The 22,553-nt window shown below is 50.5% G+C and overlaps 1 protein-coding gene across 1 annotated transcript in view; it reads left to right on the top strand.

The window, feature by feature from the left end:
* Positions 1–21,289, top strand: part of LOC144729652 (calpain-1 catalytic subunit-like) — a 43,080-nt gene extending 21,791 nt beyond the window's left edge. Inside the window, exons 6-22 of the mRNA XM_078610062.1 lie at positions 3,088–3,256; positions 4,823–4,906; positions 5,811–5,896; positions 8,521–8,595; positions 9,128–9,288; positions 9,758–9,927; positions 10,835–10,846; positions 12,337–12,548; positions 13,964–14,000; positions 14,585–14,647; positions 14,840–14,897; positions 15,423–15,487; positions 15,779–15,847; positions 17,063–17,141; positions 18,104–18,220; positions 18,607–18,665; positions 19,532–21,289. Of these exons, the coding sequence (XP_078466188.1) occupies positions 3,088–3,256; positions 4,823–4,906; positions 5,811–5,896; positions 8,521–8,595; positions 9,128–9,288; positions 9,758–9,927; positions 10,835–10,846; positions 12,337–12,548; positions 13,964–14,000; positions 14,585–14,647; positions 14,840–14,897; positions 15,423–15,487; positions 15,779–15,847; positions 17,063–17,141; positions 18,104–18,220; positions 18,607–18,665; positions 19,532–19,558 (1,543 nt within the window). The 3' untranslated portion in view covers positions 19,559–21,289. The remainder of the gene's footprint in view (positions 1–3,087; positions 3,257–4,822; positions 4,907–5,810; positions 5,897–8,520; positions 8,596–9,127; positions 9,289–9,757; positions 9,928–10,834; positions 10,847–12,336; positions 12,549–13,963; positions 14,001–14,584; positions 14,648–14,839; positions 14,898–15,422; positions 15,488–15,778; positions 15,848–17,062; positions 17,142–18,103; positions 18,221–18,606; positions 18,666–19,531) is intronic.
* Positions 21,290–22,553: the final 1,264 nt, after the last annotated feature.

Raw genomic sequence — 22,553 nt, 5'->3', positions numbered from 1 at the left:
CAAATGTAAAACAAAATTATATACAGTTATAATTCACAGTGCAGCGTTTAGCACCAAACATTCTTCTCAGTCCCTCGTGCAGGATGTGCTTCTGAGCCCAAGGCAGCGGCAGAAACACACAGATGGATTTGACCACCCCCCCCCCCTCTCCGGCACAAGAGATGCATTTCGCATGCACGGAGGAGCCCCCTTGTTTTGTTTATAGCCAATTGTGCTTCGTGAGCACTTTGCTCAGAGACTGCGTTTGTTGCGTTCAAAAATGTTATTTATCTGTTCGCAGTGAGCGTGCCACCCCCCCCCAGCCACCCCCGTCCCCCCCTGCTTGGTGAGCTAGTTGTGCGTGCATTATTAGCAGACGCCTTCTTTAAACGTTGGCGTTTCATCTGAAATCTCAACTTCGCCGTATTTTAAAAAATATTATACATGGGTAACAAAAGGCGGTGTTAGGCGAGCCAAGAAAATCGGGCGCGTTAAAACATCGTTGTTTTTTTTTCGATTTAAAGCTTTCGTGACTGCAAGGATTCATCTTCTTGGTTCTTTCGGTAAAGTCACGTAGAAGGGAAGTAATAAAATAATAAAAATAAAACATAATAAAAGAATTCTCGACAGACCTGGTTTCACCTGAGGACGGCTGCTTGCGTTGTGGCCGAAACGTCGTGAGAATTATTTTATTAAGTTTTATTTTTATTATTTTATTACTTCCCTTCTGCGTGACTTTACCGAAAGAACCAAGAAGATCGTTGTTTTTTGTCCGAATGCGATGCGCGCTGAATGTGAAACGCGGCCGATCGATGCGGCGGGTAGGACGAGGATGATCACAGCTGTTGAGAGCTGTGGTGGTGGTGGTGGCGGCGGCGGAGATGACGATTGGAAAGCCCTGACGCAAGTGTGACAACGAGAGGTCGGTGAAAGAGCTAGGTTGCATCCCGTAATAAAAATACAAACCAAAGAATTTTGGACGCTTAGTCACAGGTGTGGCGTGCATACGTTTAACGTAACACAGTTGAAGGAGGGAAAAATGGAAATGGATGTAGACGAAGCTGGATAGGTTGCATTGTAAATGTCACCGGGATGGGAGTACAGTACGGTGCTGTATACCAATGATGTCACGGCAAGGCCCAACGTTGCAGAGTTGGATAGCCTCATCGTTGAGGTCACAAATACTCAGTGATAAGTAGAACGACACGCTATATATACGCTGTACATAGCAAATGGAATGCACTGTCTTTTTAGCCATAATTTCCCTAAACTCTTGTCCTTAAGCTGTAGCTCAACCTCGTTTACATTTTACCAGTCGGATGAGCAACGGCTTAGTTTGCATTGGAATAATAAAGACTGGCAAATGTAATAAGGTGGACTGTGGTTAGGGCGTGGGGACTGGACTTTGAGAATCTCAAGGTTAAACAGTCCACTGCCAGCGGTGAAAATATTCAAACCTTGTTTGCTAATTCACCGACTCTCCGTGTGGCCCATACATCTTAATTGGAAACAGATGTCCACTGTGCGACCTTTGGTCGTGCCTGGTGAGGTTTAGGCAAACCTGGTCCAGCTCACTCCAAATCCACACCGGTTTTCAGCTTGGGTTACATTCAAAAGTTAAGGAAGAAAAGCAAAACTTGCATCTTTCAAAGTTGCCGCTTCAAACAGGTTTTTGGAAGAAGAAGAAGCAGCGGCGTAGCGCTTGAGCGTATTTCGCCATTAACCCGGCGACTTCAGTCCAAATCCGAGCCATGTCTCACATCGGTGGCGAGCGACATCTGAACCGGTCCTGGGCAGCCACGGCATCAACTCGCCCTGACCGGCCGTGGTGAAATATTGTCAAAAAACACTCCCCTTGACCAAAACGCGTGGGGGGGGCCTTCATCCAAACCGTTATTAAAAACACCCATAATCTGTTTAACACGTAGGCTTTCACGACCGTTATTATCCATAATAGAGGTTTTACGAGTTCTAACACAAAAAAAACTATGGATAACATTTACTCCTTTCGCAGCCTCGCCTGCCGAAGGAAGTTTGTGGGCCTCGCGTGAATTTGTGGGCCTCATGCCCAGTAATCCGGGGACACCGGGTCCGGCCGCGCACGTAGCTGGTGAGAGAGGGTGGCGGATCCCTCGTTGCCGTAGCCAATGACCCCCGTTCACTGTCCGAAGCGAAGCAGTGCTCGGTTTGCTTGTGTTGTCGCTCTGGAGGCCGGGAGATTTTTGGTCACCACGTTGATGGCATTCGTCGTGGGGCCCGCGTGAAGACTGCCAACTGGTTTCGAGCCACTTGGCTGGGCTCATTGTTCTCATGCTGCAGCTGTGTTTTTGTTTTTGTACATTCACGTATGCGTCGTTGCTAATAATAACAAGAATGACAATGTCTTCGAGCGATGTAGCGTGGCACTACAAGGGTGCTGCCACCGTCTTAGTTTGCACTGTCATTGAAATGCACGCCTTATGATGGTTCGAGAGGCGATGCACGTCTTTCTAAGTCGTTGGTAGCAGCATCGTCACCATCATTATCAATGTGCATCATCGCCTCGTAAGGTCAACCTCGTCATAGGAATGTTGAGTTCTCACAATAAATCTTGTGACCAGCTCACGGAGGCGTTGCATTTGCCCACCGTCCATTTGAAGATGGAGCCACTTATGACATTCATACGATTCGGTGTATGTCGTGAGACTTTTAGAAAACTTTTTAATTAATCTTTTAAAGCTGCAGCGGTAATAGTGTAACCCGTATGCGTCGGTTACTTAATGTGCTGTGTCGGTGACAACATGTGCCCACGTTTAGCCACCACACCCACACTGTGAGCAAAAGCGTGCTCGCCCGTCGTTGCATCATGCATAAATTAACGAGCTCGGGAAATGTAATATCGCCGTGCGTGGCCCGTGACGCTTCGAAGACCATTACGGCAACGTTAAATAAACCCCGCCTCCATGGCTTGCAGCAAAAACACACACACACACACACACGAGATAATGAAAAATTATGTTGACAACACACGTGAGGAGGTGCAGATGTGGTGCAGATTTAAACGCAGCTTTTGAGCAGCAATTCATTTCTCTAACATTTGCCCTCTGCCCCCCCGCCCCCCACGTGCAGAATGAACGGCTCGTACGAGGCCCTGACCGGGGGCAGCACGAGCGAGGGCTTTGAGGACTTCACGGGCGGTGTCACCGAGACGTTCACCCTCTCCAAGGCGCCCCATAACCTCTGGAAACTCCTCAACCAGGGCGTGCAGAGAGGCTCGCTCATGGGCTGCTCCATCGACGTACGCAAGCCCCGCTCCTCCACTTGCTCGCTCGCCCGCCTCCTCACCCAGTCGCTTGTTTATCGTACTCGCTCATATCGGCCATTCACCCGCCCGCTGACTCGCCTGTTCGCTCACACGCACGCTCGCGCGTTCATTCGTTCACCCTCTTATTGACTCGTCTGCTTCCGCAACCTTTAGCTAATTCACCTGCTCGCTCGCTCACTCATCCGTGCGCTCGCTCGCCTACTTGCCCGCTTGCTCGCTCTCTCGCGCCACAGCCAGCCATGTGCACTCACAAAGGCGCCCTTGTTGGACACTTGGCATGAGTGCGAGTGTCTTGTTATTTGGCATGAAGAAACCAGCGGGAATGGAGCGATTCGGTGATAATAATTATTATTAATAAAATCCTATCTGTTGGGGGGTTTTACTGCGCGTGAGGGTTTCTCACTGGCATTCTATAGCGGGCGTCTAGAAAACCATGCACACTTAGGGTTTCTTCGAGACTGCTGACGGAACGGCAGCCAAAGGAGGGAGCTTGGTCGAGAGTTCCACCGCTGCAGAGGTGGGACTGATGAGATCAGCTCCGTGAGAAGGATTGTGGCATCACGGACACGTGTAGGGTGACAGCGAAGGCGTGGAGAGGCCTTGACCTAGCAGTGGATAGACAATGGCTGACTATAATGTCGATTATTATGATGGTGGTGGGGAGGAGGCTATTATCCAGAAGTTAATACACATTTTACTGATTTATTTGTTGTGATCACTTTTTAGTTGTTTGTGATTTTTATTTTGGTGCCATATCTGAATTTCGTTTTACATTTTGCTTGGTCATAGGGTTTTCACTTGCTTGGTAGTAGCTGCACATGGGATTTGGTCCTTATATATCATTAATGTACAGCGTTATGGGATGCTATTAGCATGAATGACGCTATACAAAATTAAAGCATTGTTATTATTATTTTATTAAAGCATTGTTATTATTATTTTGCCGCTGGGCTCTCGAGGGCTGTGATGCCTGCCGCTAACCAATCGCGTTGGAATGTGCCGCGAGGTTTGGAACGTTCGCCAACCGGTTCAAGCCTGACTTGACATTATAATCGGTTCGTTCGTGACTTGACAAAAAACCGCCATGCCATTTTCGTGACTTGCGGAATCAATCATTGATTCTGAAAACGATGGTCGCACATTTCACGACCGCAGTTGCTATTGAAGAAGTGATTTGTATCTGCGCGGTTTGTTTGTGTATGAGGAGCAGTGGTGCAGTGGTTAGTGCACTGCGCTACGAACCCGGGCACCCACGTTCGATTCCCACTTGTGGCCAACATCGGTGACGGGTATGAGTGCAGGTCCTTGGCCCTCCCCTAGGTCGACTCAGCCTTAAAAACGAATACCCGGCACTGGGGAGACAAAGGTGGCCGGGCTTGGTGCTGGGCACCAACCCCAGCTTGTGCCATGTTGGCCTTCCATAGGTGCTCGCTAACAGCACTTGCCTCAACAGTCTGTTAAACGCTACTCTATATGGTTGATCTTTGGTGCCTTTCAGTTTTAATCGATTCTGTCTGTTTCTGTTATTCCCGCGAACAGATAACGAGTGCGGCCGACACGGAGGCCATCACGACGTGGAAGCTGGTGAAGGGCCACGCCTACTCCGTCACGGGTGTGGACCAGGTGCGAGCTTCTCGGTGGCGAGATGTTACTTACCTCGCCTGGTGTACAGGAGGTCGTGGGTTCGATCCAAACCCTGACCCCTTGTATGCTTGGAGTTTGCGTGTCTCTCTCCCCGTGGTCGTGTGGATTTTTCTCCGGGTCCTCCGGTTTTTCCCTCCACATTTATAATTGACACGCACTTAGGGTATTTGCCTGCTATACATTTCCACGTGATAAGCCACTCCGTGGAGCTATCATTTGTGGCCAGAACGCATCTGAAAAAGAGCCTTGCCCGGTAAAATGAAAAATTGGTTATATTTTTTTTAGTTTTATTTAAAAAAATAGTTTCTCACCACACCCCTAGCCGTGATTAATCACCTTCCGGCTGGCATCCCTCGTGAACGCCGGCTCGACACCGAGAGCAAAATGCACCGAGCTGCTGTGTCAGGCAGCGTGGACCAGAGAACGGACGCAGCGCGGTAACGTCGTCGTGCTGACTGTTAAGAGAGCATGCGCTCAAGGGGGAGCCGATGGAGAACACGTCGGTTCTGCAGTTGACGAGAAAAGCCTAACGCAACGGAAATAATAGCGCAGGCTGGAATACCACAATTTTCAAACGACACGCAAACACGCGTAAAAAGCACAACTGCCTTTGTACATAATGGGAAAAACCATCGGCAGTACCTGAAGAAGCATTGGTTTCCCTCGCTTTATGCGGCAGATGGCGCACAAAGCAAAGCCGCACGAGGCAGCCGTCTGCCGATTAGCGCACGGTACACACGCAATGCTGTCCCACGTCCGACCGCGCAGCCGCACGTGAGCGAATGGGTTAGCCACTTGCACGGTGCGAAAATAGCACTCTCTAGTCTTAGGTCACCTTCAGAATAAATTTGCGCGAAATTTCTGGCGGCGTGTGTGCGGGCAGGTGTACCACAACGGAGGCATGGTGAAGCTCGTCCGTATCCGAAACCCCTGGGGCCAAGTCGAGTGGGTCGGCCCGTGGAGTGACAGGTATTACTCGTCCTGCTCGGCTGCTCGCTCGCTCTGCCGCTCGTCGACCGTCTCGCTCCCCCCCCCCCCACCCCCCTCGGCCACCAATTTGGTTCGCACATTGCGGGCGATGGTGTTCGCGAGATATTCCTGAACGATTGGCGCGTTGCTAAATGTTGGCCCGGTTGTATGGCAATGTTTACGCCTGACATGTCGTGGATCATTAGGCCAATGATGGCGTTTGCATCGTTGCCATTTTGTGGTGATGGGCAGGCCTAATTCTGGGGATGAGAGAACAAATGTTCACACGCTCCGAGGTGTAAATCTCTGAGGAAGCCCAAGGCGGCAGCTGTTTGCCTTACAGTTTACGAGGAGGACTTAAGAAAACAAAAGCACAGATGTAAAAATGTTGACAGATATTAGCTCCTCTGATGTGTGTGTAATTAACTTAAAAATGCTAGATCGTCACGATTAAACATAGAATCATAAGAAGGGTTGTTTCCCTCTTGCTCAGAGGTGAGACTCCTTGGCAGGTACCACAGAGATATCCTGAGTTTCGCATCCAGTTTTCAGCAGCCCATGATTGTCTACGTAAACAATCGGCGACGTTTTGGGAAGTAGTCCTCCTTCACAGCATTCTAATTTATATTTTATTTTTAAGGCTGTGGTATTGACAAATGTGCTCAACAGTTGTATTATTCGTGCACCCAAAGCCCAACGCAGCAGCATCACTCTATTAAAATCACTCGAGTTTAAGTGGGAATGTAATTTTACAACGTAATTGTTATTATCAAGGTTTGTTTTTATGTTGTTGTGGAATGCTTTGATGTCTGCCGGTCGAGTCGCTCAGAAGAAGAAGAAAAAAAAAACCCACAATAGCAAATTTTTCTTTGATTTTCACTTAAATTTGCTTAAATTCCAGCTCTGAAAATGCAGTATCGGTTTGGACTGTCACATGGTGATCATTGCTTGGCGCAGCGGGGCAGATGGTGACGTTCTCACCCCCGTGGTGTGGATAAGAGGTCACTTGAAAATATTTAGGAAGTGCTTCTATGATATCTCCTTCCACGGGCCATTCTGTAACACGTTCGGGTGATGCACTGGCTCTGCAAGAATTATGTGAATGGATTTTTTATTAACCCCTTGATAGTCGACAATGGAAGCACAATTAGGATATCATTGCGGAGAAGGAAACAAAGCTCCTGTCACCTTTCCGATGTAACCCACAGCCTGTGTACCATTCGCCTTTGTTCGGTGCTTAAAGGGAACACGAACAACCGATTGAAAGGCTGAGATCACTTTCCACATTAGGAGCAGGCCCCCCGCGGTGTATTTAATGCATGTTTAATGACGTATCCTTTGTACGGAGTGTGCTCCGCAATTGTTGCACTGCAGGTGCACAGCCCATCCCGTCACTAGCTGTCGGGACCTGTCGCCGGGCACTTTGGCCACGGGCCAACTCTGAGTGGGCGTACTGATTACATAGCAGACCCAATGGGTCTGCGGCCTGGGAATGTGCATGATGTGGTGTTGAACTACAGTGTGAGCCATTTTTAACATCTCACCGCGGTGGCGAGATGGTAACTATCTCGCCTGATATGCAGGCGGTCGTGGGTTCAATTTTGACCCTGATGCCTGCTGTATATTTGCCATTTCAATGTCTTTCTCCCTGTGGTCGTGTGGATTTTTCTCCGGATCGTCCGGTTTTTCCCTCCACATTTAGTATCAACATGCATTTAGAGTATTTGGCTGCTATACATTTCCACATCTGCCACTCCGTTGAGCTATCATTTGTGGCCAGGTCGCTTCTGAAAAACAGCTATATAGCTTAGTGGGCTATGCCTGGTAAAATAAAAATAGTTACAAATAGTAGTTATGTCGTGTTAAGCTACAGTTTGATCCATTTATAGATATCCCACTAACTTGAGAAGGGAGAACACTTTTGAATGAACGACATTTTATTTCAAAGCCTCTACACATCACTCACAAATCCCAATACACGTGTTAAATTATTTTCACGCTGTCCCCTGAGATATGAAGTCATCGCTTTCACGATATTCAATTACGTGTAGAGAAGTTCGCAAGAGGATCACTCAAAAGCAGTGGGATATCTGTAAATGGTTCACGATTTCGATTTAAAGTTTTCGTGACTGCAGGGATTCATCTTCTTGGTTCTTTCGGTAAAGTCACGTAGAAGGGAAATAATAAAATAATAAAAATTAAACGATGTTTCGGCCACAACGCAAGCAGCCGTCCTGCTTGCGTCTGTCGGAAAGACAGCGTCTCATTCAGACGCTGTCTTTCCGACAGACCTGTTCTCCACCTGAGGACGGCTGCTCACGTCGTGAGAATTATTTTATTATGTTTTATTTTTATTATTTTATTATTTCCCTTCTACGTGACTTTACCGAAAGAACCAAGAAGATGGTTCACGATGTAGATTCATGGGTGTGTGTGTGATGATCATCGCAGCACCATGGCCGGGCGCGGTGCTGGCCACCCACCCCCTCATGTGCCGCAGTGCCGACCTTCACAAGCGCTGCTACTCGCTAACAGCACTTGCCCCAACAGTCTGTGAAGGCTACACGGGGGGGGGGGGGTCTTTGTCTTTGTATGTCTGGCTTACGCATGGCCCCGTCCCTCAGCTCGCGGCAGTGGAACGAGGTGTCGGACGACGATCGGGATCGGCTCATGGTCAAGAGCGAAGATGGCGAGTTCTGGTGAGTGCTCTCTTCCTGGCCATCTCTCCACCCCTTTGGCCTCTTTGGTGTCTGGCAAATTCGTGGATATCATTCGATACTCCTCCGATGTGCATCGGATCGTATCACGGGAAATGATTATGTCAGATTTGGTTATTTCAGATCCCTGCAGCCACCGGGCCAACTTGAGGCGCCACCTTCACGGCAGCGTTGAAGAGAAGAAATTGATTCTTGAATCGTTACCCCAGAATTGCTATTCCTCCTCCGTTGAAGGAGCGCAGACTCGTGTGGTTTCCTGTATGGGCCATAGTTTGGGTTGTATGGCCACAATCGCACTGTGGCCTGTCTTTAATGTATCTCTATGGCTGTCTGTGTATCTCTGTGGGTTTACTATGTGGTCCATAGTTTGGGTTGCATGGCCACAACCGAACTTAGGCTTGTCTTTAATTGGCGACGGCTGTCGGGTGATTAGCAATGCAGGACAGTGTTGATAAAAGTGCAAGTGGTTTAACGTGCGTTCCCGCCGCCCCACCCCCGACCTCCCCTCCCGCAGGATGTCGTACGACGACTTCTTGCGCCAGTTCTCACGGCTGGAGATCTGCAACCTGACGGCGGACGCGCTCTCGGACGATAATCTCCACTTCTGGAGCTCCGTGGTGCACGAGGGCAGCTGGGTGCGCGGCTGCAGCGCCGGCGGCTGCCGAAACTTCCCGGGTGAGGGTCGCTCGCTCTGCCTCTCGCTCGCTCGGCAGCCCGCTTTTTCATGCACTGGTTCATTCAATCGGTCACCGTTGCTGCACTTGCTTGCTGTCTCTCCTTCGCATGCTCGCTTGCTTGCTGTCGCGCTCGCTAATTATCTTGAAGGCGCTCGCTCGCTCGTGCGCCATGCATGTGCACGCGCGGACTCTCTCACTCGCTGTCCTCATGTGCTCATTCACTTGCTGTCCCTTTCACTCGCGTTTCCACTCGCATAGTTGCTCCCTCCCTCTCGGACGCTCGCTTGCACGCCGTCTCTCCCTGTCTCTCGCTCGTGCGCTCTCGCACTCTCACTCATTTGGCCTTGTTGCGCGCTGGGTTTTACGCTCGCTCACACACTCGCTCTTTCCCTCGCGCCGCACGCTCGTGCGCTCGTGCCCCCTCGAATCTCATTATTTGATTTCTTTCTTTACCCGCGTGCCCACAGACACTTTCTGGAGCAACCCGCAGTTCCGGCTGAACCTGCTGGAGGAGGACGACGACCCCGAGGACAACGAGGAGGGCTGCACCGTCGTGGTGGCGCTCATGCAGAAGGACCGGCGCAAGCAGCGCCGGCAGGGCCGCGACCTCCTCACCATGGGCTTCGCCATCTACCAGGTGCTGCGGCCGCCCCTCGCCCACGTCTCCCTGCCACCGCTCAACCGATTCCTCCGCACCTCTCGACCGCGCCGCAGCATCCTCCCTGCAAAGCTCCTCCCGCGGCCGTCGTCACCGATCGCTCGAGGAAACGCTGATGCCGCTGCTGAATTCATCCATTCGTTCATTTATGTATCTGTCCGGGCATTCGTGTGTTGATTTCAAATGGAAAAAAAAAACTGTACATTCACTCTGCTACGTATTTTAACAGATTTCAAATGGCACCATTTAGCTAAAAAAAACGATAGGCAGTGTTGATTGGAAATAATACTTGCCCTATTAAAAATAACATTTTCTCTGGAATTGGCTGAAAGCGAAGTGCCATGGGGGAGGTCAACGCGTCACATTTAAAAAATGATTTTTCACAATGGGTGTTTGTGCTGGAAATGTTTTGTTTTTTCACATGGCCACCATCTGACAAAAAACAAGTTTCACTCTGAATCAGCAAATTCAGCCTCTGGGAGAGAATTCGGGTTGCCAACATAAACGTCCCTGTATGTACGTGTGTACGTTGAATCTCATTCACACCGTACGAAGCCAACCGTGCTAATCGGAGGTGCGGGGAAAGGATGACAAAATCGGAGGTGCAGGGAAGGGCATTAGCAACCGTGGATTAATTTCAGCCGAGTTTCGATTTAAAGCTTTCGTGACTGCAGGGATTCATCTTCTTGGTTCTTTCGGTAAAGTCACGTAGAAGGGAAGTAATAAAATAATATTATTATTGTATTACTTTCTAATAGAAAAGAAGATTCAGCCGAGTTTACACGCGGAGGTCACAGATGAGGTGCCACCAATCGCGGGTGCACTCCCCGCCGCGTCTAACGCTTAATTTCTATTTTTTTCGTTTGTTTTTGTGGTTTCTCTGCAGGTCCCACAGTCGGTACGTTCTGCACTGGTGTGTCCACACAGATGCGCCCCTCGGCAGACGTGGTCGGCTCCGCGAGACGGCCGTCGGGATAACGCCACGCCGTCAAAAGCGCCGCACTTGAACATTCACACTCGGCAGACTGCCCAAGTCCCCCCCCCCACCCCAGTTCAAACCCACCACGGTTTCGTGTTCACGTATTCAAATGACGAGAGCGGTGGTAGGAGCGGGATTGGTGGCACAGCGTTTGGCGCTCCTCACCGCGAACCGGACTGTCCCAATTAGATTTTTGGCTACGGCGAGCATCGGTGACGAGTGGTCGCTGAAACGGTCCTGGGGCGCACTCCCGTCACACACTGACCATCGTGGTGCAGTATGGTCCAACAACTCCCTTGTTTGACACTGTATGTTGAACTTCTTTCGCACCGCACGTAGCCAACTCTGTTAATTCGTGGTGCGATTGTATGGGGGAAGCCTTTATCCAGCAGTGAATTGACCATGGGCTGTAAGAATATGATTATTATTGAGTGTTGTTTTCAATTATCTTCATGCCGAGGCAGAATCTAGGATTGTAATCGGTCCGCCAAAGATGCAGGAAGCGGTGAAACCCCACGGGTTGCTTGTTTTGAAATGGCTCTTGAACCGGAGCTGACGAACTAAAATTAAAAGGCCACCCAGCGAGCAGTGGCCATGGCTTCTAGGACCTAGCGGAGCTTGCTTGGCTGGACATGGGGTAACGGGGAGTCGGATCGCATCAGCGCGAGTGTCCCATGAGTCGCATGAACACCGTCTCATTGAAGTATCGGAGCTTTTAGTGAGCAGGACAGAATTTCACTGGCATGGAAAACAGATCGCCGTGTAAAAAAAAGAAAAATTATAGTCAAGTGATTCACCAGTTCATAAATGTTAATTAATGATTACACTTACGATGCATGCCACTGGATTGATTGGGTAAGAATAGGTTATTTGGGGAAGTGTAAACGGATGCATGGATTCATTGATTGATGTTGATTGCTAAGCTCACGATAAGTGCGTCGAATCACGCATGTTTTATTGTGTATGATGGGTTCACGTGACGCAGCAGCCACAAGTGGTCACCACATTCACAGCAATAAAAAAGGAAGTGTTAAAATCCTTCAATTTAATTGTGACTTTGAGTCACGTCGACTTGTCGAATGTACTAAGGGTGTGAATCGTTACACCTCCGATAATTTACAATTGGAAAACCAATGATATAGCAATGTCACATGTAGGTTCATGGAAATAATTGAGACAGGACCGATGAGACACAATACAAACAAGACGGTAACAAACGAGAACACACAATTGATCCTAGTAAATGAAAGCTTTACAAACGACAGGCGGAACGCGTCTTGGATTTCCGTGTACCCGACCGCCGCCTGCTGTAACGTTCTGACCCCGTGCCCCTATCGGACATCTGTGAAAAAGAGCTTCATAGCTCATCGGATTTCTCCAGGATGAGCAAATATTCTGATTCTGCGCAGCACGTGGGGCAGCCGCAGCTGAAGCTGAAGAAGGACTTCTTCCAATTCCACGCGTCCAAGGCGCGCTCAGAGGTGTTCATCAACACTCGCGAGGTGTCCCAGCGCTTCCTGCTGCCCCCGGGCGAGTACATCGTCATGCCCTCCTCCTTCGAGCCCAACCAGGAGGCCGACTTCATCCTGCGCGTCTTCTCGGAGAAGCAGCAAGCGGTGGAGTGAGTCCTGCCACCGCCGCTAACACCACCACCGGCACTGTCGTTACCACCGCAACGAACACCACCACCACCGCCGCCACCAGTACTCTCGTTACCACCACGACCACCAACCCAAGACTACTAAATATCACCACTTCCTACACTACCAACAACACCTCCACCAACGCCACCAACACCACTAACACCACCACCAAGCCCAACACTACCAGCTCCAACACTAGCCAACACCACTAGTACCAACATCACCACTACCAATACCACTATCACCAGCACTACCACCACTACCGCCAGCACCACCACTGTCACCATAACGAATACTGCCACGACCACAACTTGCACCTCCTACTACGATCACCACTACTCTCACACCTCCCACTTCAACACCTAATATCTTTACAAACGTGTAGTATGCTGATGGCTCTACATGTTAATGTGTTTAAACAGACCTTGGTCTGTTTTATTAACACCTTAATAGTCCTCTTTGAAACAATGAATTCCATCTGAGATTATTTTTGCTATATTTAAATTACTGAAAGAACCAAGAATAAGTCTACATTATAGACTTCCAGTATGCTCACTCAGGTTAAGAACCAGGCTACAGTCTACATTATAGACTGCCAGCACACTCACCAAACTTAATAACCAGGCTACAGTCTCCATTATTGACTGCCAGTACACTCACTCCAATTAAGAACCAGGCTACAATCTAGATTATTGTTTTTGTTGTTTATTATTTTATTTATATTCTTTTTATTTTTATTCACTTAATTATTTTTTATAGCTACGTGACTTTACTGAAAGAACCAAAGAATACATTAACATGGGTCTTTAATGTCCTCTTTGGCAATGTCCTCCTCAATTCGATCGGAGGTGCCGGGGGATGGACGACAAACTAAGCACAAAATGCAGTTCTAAATAAATTAGTTCTCAATATACATTTCTAAGTGCACAGCTCCAGTGCCTTCCTAATGTCAGAAGAGGATTCCAGACGGCCGCAGAAACGCATCTGAAAGCGCCCGATGCAGTGGCCGTCTTTGTTCGATGGATAGCCAAAAGCCGCTGTGAGGATGCCTGGAGCTCGCGTGATGGTTTATGGTGTAGCATCCCAGTAGAGAGCCATGTCAACCACAAGGTCACCCAGGCCTCCCAGCGGAGTGCACGTGAAGTCATTCCTCCTCGGGTCCACCCTCTCTTAATATCAAAGCCACTGCTCCCTGGTGGAAGGGTGGAGCAGGTGGAATTGGGCGGCCTCTAAATAGACCAACCCAGATCACAGCTTTCAACACGGAGGGGGCCCTTAAAATTAATTGGCGATCGTGTAGGCGAGCGGAGGCTCATCCACGCCCCTCTCAAGTGCTCGAACGTGAAGCTGTTATCTGCGTGATGCCAGCGTTTCCTCTTCTGTTCTGTTCCAGAAAAATGGACGATGACGTCGACATTGTAATGCCCGAGGTGAGATTCCCCATTCTTTCCTGAAACACCCTCGTTTTTAAATCCTTTATATTAAGTTCGCTTGCTTGCTTAGGACCGTGCAAATCTTTCGGTCGTTTTTTAACCCACTTCCCGTGATCCAATCGAGCTGACATTTTGCACACAGACTCGTTGTGCGTGACAATGCATTTTCGTGAAAAAAAATTCCAAAATTTTACACTGTATAGGGAATTTTTTTTAAATATTAAATTACCAATTGTTTAATGCTGCCAGACAATCATCTGACCCATAGGTGGCAGCAATCTCAAGCCAGAGGACGAGAGGACTCTAGCCGCCCCGATGCCACGCATATAAAGGATTTATAGTGAAAAACTTTGTTTTTACGGGTTTACTTGTTTCCACTCTTGAAATTATACAAGTACTTTTTTTTTAATGTTAGCGCCGTTTATTTGCGAGCAGATGTAAGTCGGTCATAATTGTAGAAGAGGAAGGCTATGAAGGCTGGACTTGGAGTGAAGTTCTGTGGAGGATCTTGTTTGTAATGTGCGTGTTTGTTTTGTTGTTCCATGTTTTGTTTGTGCCGCTGCGTGCCGCACATGTTATAGTTGGACTTGGAGGTGCCAGTGGACCCGGCCTTCATCAATGTGTTTGCCAGGCTCGCCGGATCGGTACGTCGTGTCAGCTGTACAGCGCAACACCTGTCACCTTGTCGTGTTTTCACCATCATCGAGTCAATCGTCAGACGGAAAAACGCACAAATCGACCGATCGGCCGAGAGTGCATTTTAAATTAATTTGTAAAACCGCGCTTCGCTTCTGCTGCCACCCACGCTGACTTCCCACGTTGGTCGGTCGCTGCAGGACAACGAGATCAGCCCCACGGAGCTGCGGGACATCCTCAACCGCGTTGTGGGAAAACGTGAGCGGCGCGTGTGAGCGGCGCGTGTGAGCGGCGCGTGTGAGCGGCGCGTGTGAGCGGCGCGTGTGAGCGGCGCGTGTGAGCGGCGAGTGTGAGCGGCGCGTGTGAGCGGCGCGTGTGAGCGGCGCGTGTGAGCGGCGCGTGAGCCTCGTACTACACACTGGCGATTGCCACGTGACGCTCCGTGGGGTGGCGGCGGTTCCTCACCGTGTGACGAGTCTGCCGTCAGTGGTTGAGCGTTTGTCACACGACGAGCCTCCTATTGATTGATGTCTGAGTGGTTGTCACATAGCATGCGTACTGTTCATGTCTGATTTCACGTTCCATTGAAGTCTGTCAAACGACGACTGTCCGGTTGATATACAATTGTCTTTCACATGAACTGTGGCCCTGTTGACATTTAGTTGGTTGTCATATAACACCTGGGGTGTCAGTGACACGTCCTGTTGAAGTTTGTTCGGCAGTAATGGGATGCGCGTTGTGGTGATCCGATTGGGTGCCTTGCGACGTGCGTACGCCGATCAGATGCCGACCTCAAGACGGACGGCTTCAGCCTGGACGCCTGCCGCAACATGGTGTCACTCATGGACGTATCCTTTTGCAGAATCTCGCACGCTCACAGGATTAGCGCAGAAAACACCGAACAGCAAAGGGAGCGCGGCTCCTGCCCGCCCCTCGCCGGGAGGTACGGCTACCTCCATAAGTGAGGGCTTGAGGGCTTCTCCCCTTATCGTAACTGCGGTGAGGTCCCAATCCTACCGTCTCCCGGTACTCGCTGCAAATGGTATCCATCTGGTGGCTTTCCGCACCCAAGAAGGATGGCCCATTGACGCGTCCGTCGCTCTTTCGAATGCCCCTTGACATTGCGCCACCTTTCCCAGAGGGACGGCAACGGCAAGCTGGGCATCAAGGAGTTCAACTTCCTGTGGCAACGCATCAAGACGTGGCAGGTGTGGCCGGGGAAGCGAGACTCGGGTTGTGTCCGTCTGAACCAGAGCCGACCCCCCCGCCCCCGTGGCAGCCCCCGTGGCAGCAACGGGGTTCCCCATTGTGTCACAGACACTTGTGGAGCTCGTGGTGGTGGTGGTGGTGGCGGCGGTGGGGGGAGGTGACAAGAGAGCGAGGGGGGAGCAAAGGGGACCGGTGGTGGTCGCGTGTGGTTTCGTTTTTTTGCCACACAACTCCGGGGAGCTGTGGGTAGCGTGGTAACGTTATCGTCGCTCGACACGTGGTGAGCGTCCGGGCCGTGGCAGGCGGAGCCCGATTCGTCAACCGTGGCATTACTTTTTTGAAATCTATTTCACAACGAAAGTCTAATCGCAAAAGGGAGGTTATTTTAAATGCTAAACGACCCGACATGGTGTTATTTGAAACTTACTGTCATCGGCGTTTTAAGCATTTTCCCCTTCAGAATTGTGGTGATTGTGCAGGTATATTTAGGCATAATATGTCTATTTTGGTGTGTACTCACACTTTACAAACAGACACGCGATACAGTTTGTATTTGCCACGTAATTCATAGACGTGAAGATTCACCTGACTTGATACGTTTCCATGATTCGCGATCGGAATTCGATTCGGAAATCTCATTCTCTGTCGGTAACCGAGTGGAGAAAATCGTGTTCTTCAGGGGTTTACGTGAACTCCGCACGGAGAGCCATAACTGAATACTGTCCAGTATACGAATCGGCATAAATTGAACCTCGCTCGTACGATTCGATGCATGAATCGCGATCTAATTGAACCATCAACACACTTATAAGTCTTCATCATGTCGCATTTTAAATAACGGGCATGTTACAATTTATCGACTCGCTGTTTTAAGTGGCTTATTACGGTCGCGATACACGTGCGTCAAAGTCGATTGAGAATGAACATTTTTATCAAAGCGTATTCGCAAATAATTTTCTCATTACGTTGAGGCCAATGGAGCTGCGCGGAAGCCGGTTTTAGAGGCAAGACCACGAATGGGAAACCATTCGAATTAGCGAGACGACAGAGACAAAAAAGACAAAAAAAAGCAGCATCGATTTTGGGATCGTGACCGTGGACGAATCATCCGAGCGCAGGCAGTGAGAGCGAATCTTTGCGTGGGTGATGAGCAGCGTCGACGATAAAAAAAAATTGGGGGGTCTTCTCGTTGCGTCCGTTGTCGTTTTCCGCAGCAAATCTTCCGACAGTTCGACATGGACCACTCGGGGAACATGAACGGGTACGAGTTCCGCCTCGCTCTGGCTGAAGCAGGTGGGTTCCGCCATCTTGGGCGCACTCCATAACAAAGGTCCCCGCCCCCCACCCCGCCCCGAATCACTCCGCTGAACGTTTATTTTAAATTGTTGACTATCTCCTCACCACCAAAGACAAAGATCCGCCGTATAGCCTTAAGATACTGTTGGGGCAAGTGTTGTTAGCGAGCTATGAAGGACGCACACGGCACACGAGGGGGTGGGTGGCAAGCGCCACGTCCGGCCGAATTTGTCTCCCCAGTGGCGATGTTTACGCACCGTAACCGGGTACTCATTTAACGTCGAGTCCACTGAGGCAAGGCCCAGAAGTGGCTCAGATATTCTTCACCGATTGAGCGTGAGTGGGAATTTAAACTCGGTTCGCCGGGTTTGTAGCGAAGTGCGCTCACCACTGTGCCACCGCTCCCCATAAAACACTGAATACACACACGCGCGAAATTACATAAGGAAATTTGAGAATTGATGCACGTACGTTGTATGCGATCGGTTCATACAAACGCTGCAGGCGTGAAACAGCGAAGCCACGTTATGATTCTGTATACACAAAGGGCAAAGAAAAAAGATTTGTGCATCGAATATTACGTGTATCAATGTTCTTCAGTGTTTATTGCGGGTTCCCCTTTGGCCCTAAAGCCACGAAGAGGCCACCCCATTAACTGCATCGTGAAAAACGAATCGGTTCTCGGATTGAGTCGTCTCCTTGTTTTGCGACAAGTCGTGGGATCGTCGCGCCCCTGTTAATCTCATCGACGTAATTTTATCGTTTCGCTCGCGTATTTGAGAATCGCCCCACGACTACTTGCAGATTCCTCCTATATCGCATCAAACTAATGTTTAACTTTTTTTTTTAACACGCATTACTCACCGTACGTATGTACATTATCGAAGAATGTGTAATCTATAATACGTAGTTATACAAGTACGTCTCCTTGTTGAGATGCTCTCGCAATCCTTCGACAGGCTTCCGTCTGAACGACCAGCTGACGCAGACCATCACCATGCGCTACATGGAGGAGAACGGAGTCATCGACTTCGACAACTACCTGTGCTGCCTCGTGCGGCTCGAGACCATGTTCCGTGAGTCGGGGGGGAAGTGGAGGGGGGAGGGTGGTGGAGGGTGCCATCACAGGTCACAAAGAGAAGGCGACCGTCGGAAATCGTCGGCCATCTCCAAAGACCCAGGGGGTGCGCGCCTCCTGTGCTCGAAGACCACGATCAACTTCCAGGCTTTGTAGATTACCTTGACACCTCCAGCTTCTCAGCAAACAAACAAATAAACGGCTGAAAACAGAACGTCCTACATTCGCCATGATGGGGGGAAAACGTCGAATTGATTCTTCATTCACGATATTTAGCTAGGGTTAGGCAATTCACTTGGCTATGGCTAGGGGATCCACGTGGCAGGTATGTTTGGCGAGGGTTAAACGTGACACCAAATCTCGTTGCGTTTTTGTATCTTGCAGGGATATTCCAGGCCCTCAACAAGGATGGTGATGGAACAATTAAGCTCAAACTGCCCGAGGTGAGTTGGCTGCGTATTTACGTGCAGTACGTTGAACTTCTTTCACACCGTATGTAGCCAACCGTGACAATCGGAGGTACGGGGGAAGGACAAAAAAGTAAGCGCAAAAAACTGTTCTAAAGATGAGTTTTCAATCCAGATGATTTAAAAGTGCATAGCTCCAGTGGCTTCCTAATATCGGAAGGAAGAGCGTTCCAGACAGCCGCAGACGTGCGTCTGGAAGCGCCGCGCGATGATGCGCTGACCGTTTTTGTGGGCCCTCACTTGCGCTCGTCGGGGCATACGACGCTACGCATCGTCAAACTTAGCTCGCAAACGTTCTGCTGCCCGTTCAGAGCCTCGCTCACCAGCTCGCTCACCAGCTCACTCACCGCCTTGCCCCAGTAACTTACCATCGCGACACTCGAACGCCAACCTTCTTGCCCCATAGCTCCTTATCTGCATGTCCACTTTCTCGCTCGCTCACTCTCGCACTCATTTATTCGTCGAATCATCTGCTCGTTAACCGATGTAATGGCCTCCTCTTCCATGTGCTCTCTCACTCAGTTATTTCTTTGTCAATTGTTGTGCTTGGTTAGCATGGTCGGTTACGTACGGCGCGAAAGAAGTTTAACATAATACATACATTTATTTACCCACCCGCTCGCTCTCTCGCTCACCCTCCCACTTGCTTTCTCACTTCTCCTTTCGCCCATTCACCTGCTCACCCACGTCTTTCGAAGTTGTCGCTCGCCCGCTCACCTGGTGCCGCGCAGGAAGCCGATTCTTGAGCCTTGTTCTCTCAGGACGAGGATCGGCCACGTGTGAAAGTCGCTCTTCTTGGGTCGTTGATGACGCCCGTCGTCTCGTTTCCTTGCCCCCCGCAGTTCCTGAACCTCACCATGTTCGGTTGAGGAGGGAGAGGAGGCGCGGGGAAAGCGAGCAGCAGGAACGCAGCAGCGACGCCGACAGAGATCGGATGTCAGCTGGCGCATGAGCTCCAGCTCGTGCACGCTCCTACACGCGTGTGTGTGTGTCTTCGTTCGCGTGCATGTGTGAGAGTGTCGGCGTGTTGCCTACCCGAGTGTGCTCTTGCGAGTGAATGCGTGGGGTAGAGCTACAGTGAGTGGTGAGCGTGCTGCGCTGCACACCCAGCAAACCAAGTTCGATGCCCGGCCACAGTTCACGTCTGTGACTTAAATGTGAATTGGTCCTAGGCCTCCCCTAGGTCGGCTCGTACATAAATGATTACCTGGTACGGTGTGTAAACGTAAGCGCTGTTGACGCAAAGGCGGCAACTGGAAGCGATGCTGACCACAACACCCCCTTGTTCGCATTGCCTGTGTATGTTGATGTTCTTTCGCACCGTACATAGGTGCTCGCTAACAGCACTTGCCTTAACAGTCTGTATGGCCATAAGGAGGGGGGGGGGTATCTGTTTGTGAGCGAGTCGGTTGCAATCCTTATCGAGCTGCAAAGTGCGAGCGCGTGCGTGCGTTGGGTGAACAGCCGATGGCGGAACACCCACCTTGCCAAAAACCACACACCATCACGGCGCAGCGCCGGCCTTAATAGGTGCTCGCTAATCCAGCAACTCGTGCCTCACCGGGCCAAATGGAGGCCAAACAAGCGGGGGGGGGGGCAGCATGTCTATGCTTGTATAATCTGACACATGCTTCTCTTACATGTGTGTGTGAGAAGTGCAAGCGAGTGTATGGTCACATCAAAAGTTTTTCGGGACGCCGACCGTCGTGCATGTGCACAGTCCTAGTAGGCGATTCACGCCGCCTCGAATCGCCGGCGTGCGTGTCTTGTGCGTGCGTTGGTGGCCAGCCGTGCTAATCGGAGGGTTGCAAGGAGCAGGAGGAGGGGAGGACAACAAACAAAACACGAACGAGCAGTTCTCGATCAGTGGTGGGCAACCATGCGGAGCCCCTCGTGATGGCCCGCCGGTGTCGGTGTCTCGAGGTCGATGACGTGGGGTGGGGGGGCGGTCACGCTCGGTGCACAACCGCGACGACGTCGAAGCTTTGCGGCCCACCGGGGGTGCAGGAGGGGGGGGCCCGCTCGTGAGGGCCACCGGCCGTGGTCTGGGTTGCCCGCCGATTGTGGTCCAGGTTTCCCACCGTGGTTTTGGTTGCCCGCCGTGGTTTGGGTTGCCCGCCGATTGTGGTCCGGGTTGCCCGCCGTTGTTTTCGTTGCCCGCCGCTGGTCTCGATTGTGGAAATTCGAATCAAAAGGTGGCGAAAAACCCTGGGCGCGAGCCCATCGGGGGAGGGTTCTCTCTGCTGCAGTGCCACGTACAAAAAAATGGGTGGGGAGGGGGCGTTCGATGCGTTTTGAAAACCTGACGGAGGTCGTTTAAATGCAGTATATATGCACGCGCACACAATGTGCACACGCGTCTACATAGCTACGCAGTGTATTCATGGACGCGTATAAAACGGATAATGGGGGGGGGGGGGGGGTTTCTTTTCATTTACTGCTTACGTTTGGGTTTTTTGTCGTTTTCTAAAAAGCACCAATACGGTGCCGATCGCACGTTCAGATTTTTTTTATTTTAGTTTGGTGGGGTTGGTGGGACGTTCATGTGAGCGCGTGTATCATTTTTTTTAATTCTCAAAACATCGCAAGTTTTCATTGTCCTTATGCCGTGTATCATTTTTTGTTCGTTTGCCATTGTTTAAGTTCGGGCTGTGTTTTCCCACTCACCGTGAGAGTCATCCCATCGGCACCCGATTTGTTGAGTAAGCGCGTGTCCCAGTGACATTGCTGAAGCCAGGCTCTGGAGCCCAGGGGGAGTCTCCAGCTCTGCGGCGGAGGCGTCAAGGTTTCGAGAGAGAGGGAGGACAATTGTCGTGCGTGCGGCGACTTCTGGAACACGTGGGCAGCCGCCCTCCCCCGTAGGAAACTGTTCAGCTGCCTTATCACGCCATACCTAGAGTGAGGGGGGAGTGTGTGGTGTGTTTGTGTGTGCGCCTGAAGCACAGGTGGTGCATTTGCAAGTCATCTCAGTCAACCCGTGGCACCTGGGTCTGTCCCGTGACTTCTTGTCAGCGAAACTTTCAAAGTGCACCTAGCCTGGCACAAGCACCGCGGTGACGTCACCGCCACTTGTATGCTAGTGGAGTGGTTAGTGCACTGCGATACAAACGCGGTGACTCTAGTTAGATTCCCAATTGTGGTCAACACCAATGACGATCATCTGAACCGGTCCTGGACCTCCCCTAGGTCGACTCGGCCTCAAACGAGTACTTGGCGTGGTGTGTAAACATCGCCACTGGGGTGACAAAGGCGGCCGGGCGTGGTGTTGGCCACTCATCCCCATCATGTGCTGTGCCGGCCTTCATAGGTGCTGCTCACCGACGGCACTAACCCCAAAAGTCTGTTAGGGTCTAAGTCTTTGCGTGGCAGAGACCTGCCGTGACTCAAAAGTCGGGCACGAAGTGACTTCCACCCCAGGCTTCCCAGCCAGGAATTGCACGCAGCCTTGTGGGAGGACATGTGGTGATAGCCCAGCGCCTACTGGTGCAGTAAACATCGTTGGATTCATTCAGGGGTAAGGACACATTTCCTTCCTGAGTGCCGAATCATCATTGGGGTTTTAATTAAATATAGTTTCAGCCAATTTCATGAGTGATGAAACAACTGGGAAGAAACCGGAGCACTTTGGAGGAAACGGACACGCGCGAGGGGGCAACACTCGATCCCCGTACAGGTGGAAACAGATTGCGATTAGTCCATTTGCTGTACCGCCTTCTCTTGGCGAGCTAGGGTACAGCACCTCCTGGACGCCAACCAGAAGGGAGCTCCACAACATCTGTGCGGTGATCCATCAATCCTCGCTGCTGCTTCCACAGAGGCAGCCACGTACATAGCCACCATTGTTACAAACCTGTGCACAGTGTG

Source organism: Lampetra planeri, chromosome 33 (assembly GCF_965212315.1).
Source record: "Lampetra planeri chromosome 33, kcLamPlan1.2.h2, whole genome shotgun sequence".
Taxonomy (NCBI): Eukaryota; Metazoa; Chordata; class Hyperoartia; order Petromyzontiformes; family Petromyzontidae; genus Lampetra; species Lampetra planeri.
The sequence above is the reverse complement of the archived record's forward strand: the minus strand, read 5'-3'. Positions and strand labels throughout refer to the sequence as shown.